Below are 10,361 nucleotides of genomic sequence, written 5' to 3'. Positions count from 1 at the left end.
CTCAACAAGGGTCCGGGGTACTTCCGGCCACCGGCTGAGTCCGGGACCCGGAAGCTGAGCGCTGTGGAGCGGCTGGAGGCTGACAAAGCCAAGTATGTTAAGAGCCAGCAGGTGGCTCTCACCCGTCAGGCGCCCATTCAGCCCCCGATACGCAAGCCCCTCGTTCCTCAGGCGATGATGTTCCAGGGTCACATCAACGCTCTTCCTGCACGGAAAGTTCCCCGCTGCCCTGCCGATAGGGAAAACGTGGGAGCCAGGGAGGGAGCGGGGGGGAGCCGACCGGCTTTTAGCTTGGATATTCTCAATAATCTGATCAGTGATGTTTGTGATGGAACACGCTCCACCTCCTCCACCTCCCCCTCCTCGTCATCTCCATCATCAGGAGTGAAGAGCGTCTGCAGCAGCCTTTCTACGGAACAGCAGACAAACAACAGACTCCTGATCAACTTCAAACACGTGAATCCCGGTACCAACACCTCCTCGTCCACATCCTCCTCCCCTCTCTGTAAAAACCTCCGCACCGCCACAACAGAACTCACTCGTCGTCCTCCACCTGTGCCGGCGCGGCCGCCGCGTGGCTTTCCCGCGCCGTACAGCTCCCCGAACTCAGTGACTGTGCGCAGAGTGGACGTTCGGCCTCATGCTGAGATAAAGAAGCCCCAGAGGGCTCAGCTGCAGCCCCGCTTCAGGCCCAGACAGACTGCTCAGGGCCAGGTGCCCCATCCCCAGGTCCCACCTCCTCCCCCTCCATCACACAATAAACTACAACCCCCCCCTAAGGTCAACACTTCCTCCCAAACCCAGCCCTCACCTCCTGCTTATCTGCCCCCCAGTCCTCTGCTGGTCCGAGCCGGCGTGATCCCCCCCGCCTCGCCCGCCTTCACCCGCGTCTCAAACGCCAGCTCCAAGGGTTCCTCCCGCAAGCACCCGACCCTCCACCGCTCCAAGTCGGACCTGAGCGACCGCTACTCCCGTGCCACGGCCGACCTGGAGCGCTTCTTCAACTACTGCGGGCTGGACCCGGACGAGGTGGAGGGGATGGGCGGGGTGGAGTGCTTCACCAGGGCCAACTCGGACATCGTGTCGGTCTCTAAGCTCCGCAGCGTCAGCACGCCCAGCTCGGAGTGCGGGGACGAGGCAGAGCGGACGAGGGAGTACGGAGGGGAGGATGACGACGATGAAGATGACGATGGGCCCTTAAGGGCCAACCAAAGAGTCCCGTATGGAATATCCGTCATCGAGAGAAACGCGCGGGTCATCAAATGGCTCTACGGCATTCGTCAGGCGAGAGACACGAACAGCGCCGTCTCCAACGTCTGAAGCGGTGAAACGTTTCATCCTTTTGCTGCCTTACGTCACCATCAGATACTCTAGTAGTTTGTCTTCTGTCTCCTGCAAAGACTCACGGGAAAGTTCTGGTGTGTTCGGGCTGCAAACGGACGATGCCTCAGCCAGTTCCTCCAACTGGTCCTGTCCAGCAATACCAGCATGCAAAAGCAATAACAGACTGGTGTGAATGAAGGCAGCGGCTGACCGCGGTGTTTGTTGTTCGTACAGAAGGTACTCTGTGTGTGTGTGTGTGTGTGTGTGTGTGTGTGTGTGCGTGCGTGTGCGTGTGCGTGTGTGTGCGTGTGTGTGTGTGTGTGCTAATACCAGCAAACTTGGCTGAGTGGAGTTCGGCTACAAACTGCCAAAACGTTTCACGGACTGTCGATCAGACCAGGTTAAAACTGTGAATCAAACTCATTAACAAGAAGCTTCCGTAAGTTTTCCCGACGCTGAACGGCGGCCGTTACAACGGTTTCTGTCAGCGTGCCAGTTGGAATCCACGTTTTAGCGCAAGTTCTCTTGTTAAGCACACCTTTCACCGCACAGACGCGCAGTCCGGTGAGCCACAGGTAGAGCCCGTGTCACCCGAGTCCAGCTTCGTCTAGTCGAGCGTCCCAAACCTGGTTAGCTGCTCTGGTGCTGCCGGAGAAATCCACCCACTGAGCTTGGACGCGGGTGATGTCACACGTGGATGGTCGAAGCGTGGCGTGACGGCGGCATTTAGGCTCAAGCACATCAGAAACCGTTTAAAGGACGGCTGAAGAGAGGCATGATGGGTAAAAGATGTATGAGTACGTCTGCGGCTCTGAAAGTGTCTCAGGAAGATGACATAGTAATAAAAATTGACCAATATTTATTTGGAAAATGTAACTTAATGTATTTTTTAGTAAATGATGACTTTGTGTACAAATAATATTCTGTGATCTGAAGCGCAATCTCATCCTATTTTACTATAATGACATCATCAGTTTGTAGAAACACGTTTTAACACGCAAAAAGACTTCCGGCGTCGCCACCTTCCTGTTTGTCCCAGTAAGAGCAGGAGACCACGGCCACCAGCGCTCCGGAGCGGTGGTGTTTTAATCAGGCACTGGATGCCCAAAGAGTCCTCGGATGAGAGATCCAAGATGCTTCAGTTCTTCCCTGAATCATTAATAAAAATGTTTGCACAAGTTCTCGTTATGCGTTTGTCTCATTTCATTCCTGCACAGTTTCTACCTCCAGGAGTCTGGGGTTAGTTTAGGTCATCGTAACCGACTCATCTCCGCTACTAAGCTTTCCCAGATGGATTTCCTTCGCATGGACGGCGTTCCCGTCACCCTCCTGCTCCGTTTGGCCTCAGTGGTGGTCTCGTTGCGGAGCTCTGGACCCTTTACCGGATCAACGGCTGATAAAACACGCCGAAAAGGACAGGAAGAGTCAAAAGAATGTTTGTGTTCTTTCAAAATAAAAGTTCAGAAAAGGCCAAAATAAGATTCCTAATGTCAAAAACTGGTGAAGAACTTTTTTGATTTGACGAGTACTTAGTTAGAAAATAAAAGACTTAAATATTCTTTTATATTCAACAGTTTTATCACAATTAATAGAGAAAATGTGATTTTTAAAGCAGCAGAACGACAAACTAGGATTAATGATACAATAAAAGAGTAGATTGCTGCATGAAAATAGTTTTATTTACTTTTGAAAAGATTAAAACCTCTGAACTCTGGCAGATTCCAGACACTAACCCATCATAAAGTTTTCCTTCTGTCGGTTTTCCGTGAACAGACTTGATGAAGCACCACATCTGATGAGGTCCTAACATCTGTATGGAGTTCTCACACAGCTGGACTGTGGTTTAGACCTCGTTGTTTTGGTTTAATGGACATCGACTGAGAATTTTGCACGCGTGATCGTTTCTGGAACACGGTCTTGATTTCGTAAGCTTGCTGCTTGCTGGTTTTGAGGATGTGGGTGGTCAGAAGTGTGTTGCATGCTGCTGCCTGGATCTGGGCATCATAGCAGCAGATGTCTGCCATCCTAACCGGGCTCCACAGACCCAACAGAGAAAATGAAAAAATATCTTTATTGATAAATCAACTCAGTTTATCTGATCTGATCTATCTTATCTCTGCATGTTTATCTTATCTATAAATGTTGTGACTGTAACTTTTGCTGCCTCTTGACCAGGACTCCCTTAAAAATGAGGTTGGACCGTCCGAATAAATTTAATTAAATTAGCTAGTTGGTCTGAATAAATTCTGCAGGTTTTCATCCAGACCCACGAACGTGTTTCCAGTTTTCTCCTCTGGTGGTAAAAAAAAAACAAAAACAAGATGTATTTCTTTTTTTCATTCTAAATCTGATCTCATTTTTACCCAAATGATGCTCCATGTAAGTCAGTAATACTCTGATTATATAAGCTGAACATATGGCTGTCGTCTGAAACCAAACGACACATGGGTGTTCTGCTGAGGTCAGTTATATAAAAAACTGACATAAGTGAAGAAATGATCGGTTAACGTCGCCCATATCAGCCAGGTTTATGTTAATTTTAGCAAAATGTCTCATAAGCTTCCAGAAAGTAAATCGTTATCTACAATTGATAAACATTTGGTGTCATTTTAGACTAAATGTGTTGCCATACATGTGAAGATTGACACAAACATTACCTCATGAACCACTGGATACATTTAAAAGAAATTCTTGGAAATTAATAATTGGATTTTGAATGAACTTGTTAATGTTGGAAGTCTGAGCCTGTAAAGATGGCCGCCACAGCTAGTTGGTCTTAGAAAACGCTAAAATGTTTTTTATCTCAGTCAATTTTACAGACGTGGAGCTCAGGTTTGAGGTGGCAGCAGAGGGTGACACACCGAATGACGTTTATAACGTAGTTTTGGTAACGCTTTGCTCCAGACGTCACGTGACTCTGAGAGTAGACGCCATGTTGGCAGGCAACAAAGGTAAACAAAATGAACGGGATCGGCTTTTACTCCGTCGGAGTTTACTTCACACTTTAAAACCAAAGAAATTGTTTTATATAGTCAGAAATTAAATAGATTAAACATCTCCGACCCTTACCGTGCCCCTGGGATACTTTTTAAAAACGCCAGAAGCTGTCGGAGCGGACTTCTTACCGGACCTGGCCGGGGAACGCCTTGGGATTCCCCAGGAGGAGTTGGCCCAAGTGGCTGGGGAGAGGGAAGTCTGGGCCTCTCGCATTAAGCTACTGCACGCGCGACCCGACTCCGGATAAGCGGATGAAAATGGATGGATGGACAAATAACAGATTTACATGTAAGAAGTTTAAATAGAGTGCTGTGCTGTTTGAATGTATGAACTGAACGCCAAGAGAAATCACTAGTCTGATTTTTTTTCCATGAATAAAATAAATATGTCAGGCAGGAGCGTCTCAGGATCTCTCAGATCTGTCTCGGTGAGACAGATAATAGCAATCCAAAGTGCTTTTAATGTGTGATCTGACATTTGATCAACCATTGCTTAAAGAGCAAGTCACCCCTTACAAGAAGTGTACATCACTCCCACTTCATGTTTGAAAAATGCAACAAATGCTGTTGCCTAGCAGACCGAGAGGGTGGAGCCACTAACAAATACACACACTCACAACATTGTGACATCATAATGTACCAGTTTACATCATAGCATACCTCTTAGCCAATAGCGATGGCAGATTTAAATTCAATTGCAGTGCAGAGTTTTTACCTGACAACGGCACAACACTGACAGTTTTAGGCAGAATATTTAAATTTTAACTAAAATGCACTAAAGTGCAAAACTATTGACTACATGTGTCTGCAGCACGATTAGACACACATTTATGTAGTTTATCAGAAAAAAAAGTTGATTTGGGGTGACTTGCTCTTTAAAAATAAGATACAGCTTAGCCGGTTAATTGCTGTGATCATAAAACACGTAAACGGCAGCACGCAGAACTCATGAGGCAACGTTTTACGTGACGTTTACTTGTTGCTATGAGTAATAAGACAGAAAAAGCCACGCCAAAATAAGTTTAGGAAGCCCACTAAGAATCGCAATAAACGCATTTAAAATAAATACCATATACAGTTGAGGAAATGTTGATTTAAGTACCTGATATGAAGTGGTTGCTTTACTCTCGGGATACCACAGTTTCATTTTAGCCCGGAGGCTAGCACGTTTTATTACAATGATCCAACGTTTGCGGCGCTCCGGATCTTGGGGAATCCTGTAGATGGCTCATTCCTTATGTTGTCCGCGTCTGTTCTGCATCCTGGGGCACAACAGGAATCTACCATATTTCCTGTTTGATTGAATTTTCTGACAATAACAAATAGTCCAGCTGCGGGCTTTTGCCTGCCAATATGGCGCCGTTTCGATTTGAACTGTGGCATGCCGGGAGAAGTGACGTCAACTCCCGGAGCTCTATAGGGATGTCCCTTCTGATATCGATATCGGTCCAAAAACAGTGTATCGGATTATATCTGGTGGCATCAAGAACCTCCGATATAAGCAAGGTTCACATTTTTGCAACCAAGAAAAATTGTAATTTTTTTCATACTTACCGTTATTGGCTCTTGTTCTCTCATTGAGTAATATCACTTGATCAAGCCTTTTATACATTCCACACTACAAAAGAGGTAAAAGTAGGTATGATTTGTGCTAATATCGTATCGGATTAATATCGATCAATACTGGTATCGTATCTGAAGTAAAAAGTTGTATCGGGACATCCCTACTCTTTACAATAAGGGACCCTTTATTAATGTTACATAGTGCATTATTAAACATTAAAAAACAAAGGAACCCTTTATTAAAGTTCCCATTACTGTTACCTATTAGGTGTCCTTAAGGTAAGGGCAAAGGGCCGGGGGGGGGGGGGGGGGGGGGGTCTGCTTGATTATACAGTACATAATATGATTAGGCAGTTGTTAATATGTTGATTGTTTATTAATGTTTAATAATGCACAAAGTAACAGCAATAAATGGACCTTTATTGCCAAGTGTTACCATTGTTTTTCATATTTCACCAATATTAATAATTTAGTTTTTATTAAAAATGTTCTGAAAAATGATGTATTTTACTGATCAGGCGAACTCTTTGGGTGACTTCTACGGCAGCACTCAAAAGGCTCGCTTCCACCACCGGAACATCCGGGTAACATTACCGGGCCTTCGCCGCTTGTCTCCATCTCACCGGCCCAACCCAAAATGGTAATTTTCCCGGGAAATTTCAGGAACCAGCCCTCATCTGACATGGAGTATGAACTCAGAACTGGCCCAGTAGAGTAGCTGGGTGGGACTTTCGGTTAACTGATTGGTTGTAACCTCAGAAGGAAATGACATCAGCAGACCTCACCTTCCGCTTCACCAGCAGCTTTTCATAAGTTGCTGCTATAGAACTGGAGTTTCTACACTGACAAATGCGGTAGCTTTGCCTTCCCACAATGACACCGTACACCAGGGCTATTCGAGTTCGGGCCTCGAGGGCCGGTATCCAGCACGTTTTAGTGGTTTCTCTGGTCCAACACTAAGGACGTTTCTCAATGTCAAGGCGCCTTGCTTACGAGGACACTGTCCTTCCTTGGTCAAAGAAAACGGTTAAATGGAACAGACTTGCATCACGTGACCAAGGCTTCCATGGCGGTCACGTAACGTCACGTGGCACAGGAGATAACATTATATTTTATACGTATTAGTTTCAATATAAATATTTAACGAGCCTTTTACTTTTTAAATTGTGTATATGTTTGTTAAATTAAATATTTAAGTGAGTTACTACCTGCTAGCCACCAAAGCTGCAACTACTAAGCAACTAACCAACCATAGAAAACTTCTTTGGAGCTAAAAAAAAAAAAAAAAAAAACAATTTTAAATTAGCTGACTTACTTTTAAACTTGAAAATTGTCCCCGAAGTAGCCGCCGGTTTCTGATCCGCCATCCTTTTGAAAATACCGCGGTGTATTCTGGGTAATGTTTGACCAAGGCTAGGCTACAAGACACCTCCTGTATCCTCGCTCAGCTAGCTAAACGGCTAACAAACGGAGAACACACGCCTCGGTACAATATCAACATTGGAACACGTCTTGGTGGTTCCTGATTACGTATCTCCTAGGAAACCGGGGCGGGGCCAAGACATCAAGGAGAGGTTCCTTGGCATTAACCTGTGCAGCAGCTCATCAGGCTCTGCAGAAGCCTGTTAATCACCTGCTGATTGAAATCAGGTGTGTTGAAGCAGAGTTAAAACTAAAAGGTGCTAGATACCGGCCCTCCAGGTCCGGTATTGAACAGCCCTGCCATACGCAAACACAGCAGGACTCTACTGAATCAGAGTCAGAAGGTTTTAGGTGCGAGAATCACAAAGTGCTGCGGTACTTGGTGCAAGAAACAATAAATGATAAGCAAAATTAGAATTAAGAAATAAACACAATGAAATGATAATAACATAGGGAATCGATAATTAGAGAAGCAGCTACTTTATACACGTCGGTGCAGGTTCTGATCCGAGCGGGTCAGTTCAGGTGCAAACACAACACAGGGTCATGTGACTGGAAAAAAGCAGCTGGATTGGGCGGATCTACGATTGTCGTTGATGAGTCCGACCGCAAAGGGTTAGGGTATTAAACTCACTTTTGTTGCACCTTACAGCAATTTGTGGCCTCATTTGTGTCATTCTAATGGCTTTTAATAATTTATTTGCTTAATTACTTTGGATAATACTTCAACTTGTTCTCTTTGACTAACCCTAACCCTTTTTCATGCTATGCCTTTAATGCGTTCTAGCTCATTTCTGTTGTTTGTGTCCGAGTGGTTGGCTGCTTTGTACAGCTCTTTGGTTAGCTGCCAGGCTAAATTCAACCTTTGTTAGAAAAAAAAACTTCTGATGTTATTAACGGTGTCGGTACAGGATCGGCTCAGGGTCCTTCGACTGCCGATGATGTCACATTACTGCATATTTACTCGGCTTTCACACACGTTTTGGAAAGACATCAGCAGTTTTGTTAATAAATTCTTGTTTGTTAACACCTAAATGTTTTCTTTATAATTGTAATTTGTTAATGATAAATGACCCGCACTTGTATAGCGCCTCTCAGAGTAAGGTCTCCAAAGCGCTTTACACTACAGTGTATCATTCATCCATTCACACACACATTCACACACTGGTGGTGATGAGCTACGATGTAGCCACAGCTGCCCTGGGGCGCACTGACAGAGGCGAGGCTGCCGAGCACAGGCGCCACCGGTCCCTCCGACCACCACCAGCAGGCAAGGTGGGTTAAGCGTCTTGCCCAAGGACACAACAGCAGCATTCTCTGTCCTGAGCCGAGATCGAACCTGCAACCTTCTGATTACTAGAAAACCCGCTCAACCTGTTGAGCTACTGCTGCCCCAAATTTAATAAAACACCATATTATCTTTGTTTTGTAAAGAATGTGAAACTGCATAAAACCAACATCGGACTGACAAAAATAGGACAGTTCTTATATGTGAAGCCACATCTGTTAGTATTAACGTGGAGTTCGTCTGTATATTTCCTTAGTTGTTATCTAAATACATTCTTTGACTCTAAACATTGCTTGGTGTCTTTCAATAAAGTTCTTATATTTTATTTTGCTCCATTTCATCAACATCAAGAGCTTCTGAGGGTCACCGTTTATCATTTGCTTATATTTTACATTTCCTTTAGAAATTCAAACATATTTTCTCCAAAAAGTGTTGATTTATGGACTACAGGACTACAACCGCTAAGACTACGACCGCAAATTTATTCTGACCAATCAAAATCATAACGTGGTGACGTCACTTCCGTAAGCTTCATGTTCAGCCAATCAGCTACTTTGACGTCATCGGCAGTCGAAGGACCCCGAGCCGAGCCTGCACCGACACCGGCCGTTGACGCCTTTTGGCGCTGATCAGTGACATCACTCACTGTCAAATCAGTCACGATATGCTGGCGTCTCGGCAAAGTCCAGAAGTGGAAACAACGACTTTTGTGAATCTCAAAGAACTTCCTTCAATCTTTCACAATAAGAGTTTTAAACATTCACAAACATTTGAAAGTACGTTCTCGGTAACTTACTTCAAATGTTTCTCCAAATACTACTTAGGCTGTTTTTATTTGTTTGTTTTGTTTTGCTTCATCCTAGAGTTTTCCTTCTCGGCACAAATAAACACAGCAGAAAAATGTTCAGCAGATAAAAGAAACAGCAGGAAAATGTGGGCTCACAAGTCTAAATTAGTCGCAGAAAACCTCAGATGATGCTGAAACTTATTTTTGTTTAATGAAATTTTGTAATAAATGGTGTTGATGAAAAGGAAAAACGTCTCCTGGAAGAATGACGAAGATCTCCGATCAGCTCTAATTTCCCTTCGTCTGAGGAGTCCATGTGAACATCACGCTTCACTTCTTCAAAGCACCTCCTGAGACTTATGCAACCAGCTCGTCTGTCTGGGATGATGACGTCGGTTTTCCGACTGATTATTATGTAACTGAGAGTTTTGCTCTTCAGACCTGAACACCAGCGTGTTGGATGATGTTTGATGTGAAGTAAAAGAAAAAAGGCCTAACCTCGAGGAACCTTTAGGAGGAGGAACGTGAGACGTCTCCTCCTCCTCCTCCTGCTGCTGCTGCTGCTGGCTTAATGAGCGGAAGAGGAATATTCATCCTAATGCTCGCCTTCTCCCAACACAGGCCGACCATATGTCAATATTTACCGAGAGATCAGTTGGGCTTTGGCATGCTATCACACACACACACGCACATGCAAAAACCCCCACACACACACACTCTCACACACACGCACATATACACACACACAGTGTTGTTTGTGCTGTTTTCTGAACAGGAAGTCCTTCACCCAGAATGTGTGCAAGCTTAACGGTTTAATGTTGCCAACAGTTGCAGACACAGTGTGTGTGTGTGTGCGTGTGCGTGTGTGTGTGTGTGTGTTGGGGTAAGGACAGTGTAAATCACTGGATTCCAGTTGTACAACAAAAGTGTGTCAAAGCTTGATATCCTAAACGGCCGTGATGCGAGGAGTGGTAAGCTGATT

General features: G+C 44.9%; 1 protein-coding gene across 5 annotated transcripts in view; it reads left to right on the top strand.

The window, feature by feature from the left end:
• Nucleotides 1-2,504, top strand: part of wu:fa11c10 (protein FAM110A) — a 23,640-nt gene extending 21,136 nt beyond the window's left edge. For all 5 annotated transcript variants that reach the window (XM_015968752.3, XM_015968750.3, XM_015968749.3 and 2 more), the window contains one exon: nt 1-2,504. This exon is cut by the window's left edge and continues 88 nt beyond it. In XM_015968752.3, coding sequence (XP_015824238.3) covers nt 1-1,320 — 1,320 coding nt within the window. In that variant the 3' untranslated portion in view covers nt 1,321-2,504.
• Nucleotides 2,505-10,361: the final 7,857 nt, after the last annotated feature.

Source organism: Nothobranchius furzeri, chromosome 15, assembly GCF_043380555.1.
Source record: "Nothobranchius furzeri strain GRZ-AD chromosome 15, NfurGRZ-RIMD1, whole genome shotgun sequence".
In the NCBI taxonomy this organism is placed as follows: Eukaryota; Metazoa; Chordata; class Actinopteri; order Cyprinodontiformes; family Nothobranchiidae; genus Nothobranchius; species Nothobranchius furzeri.
Note: the sequence above shows the minus strand (reverse complement) of the source record. Positions and strands in the feature narration are given on the sequence as shown.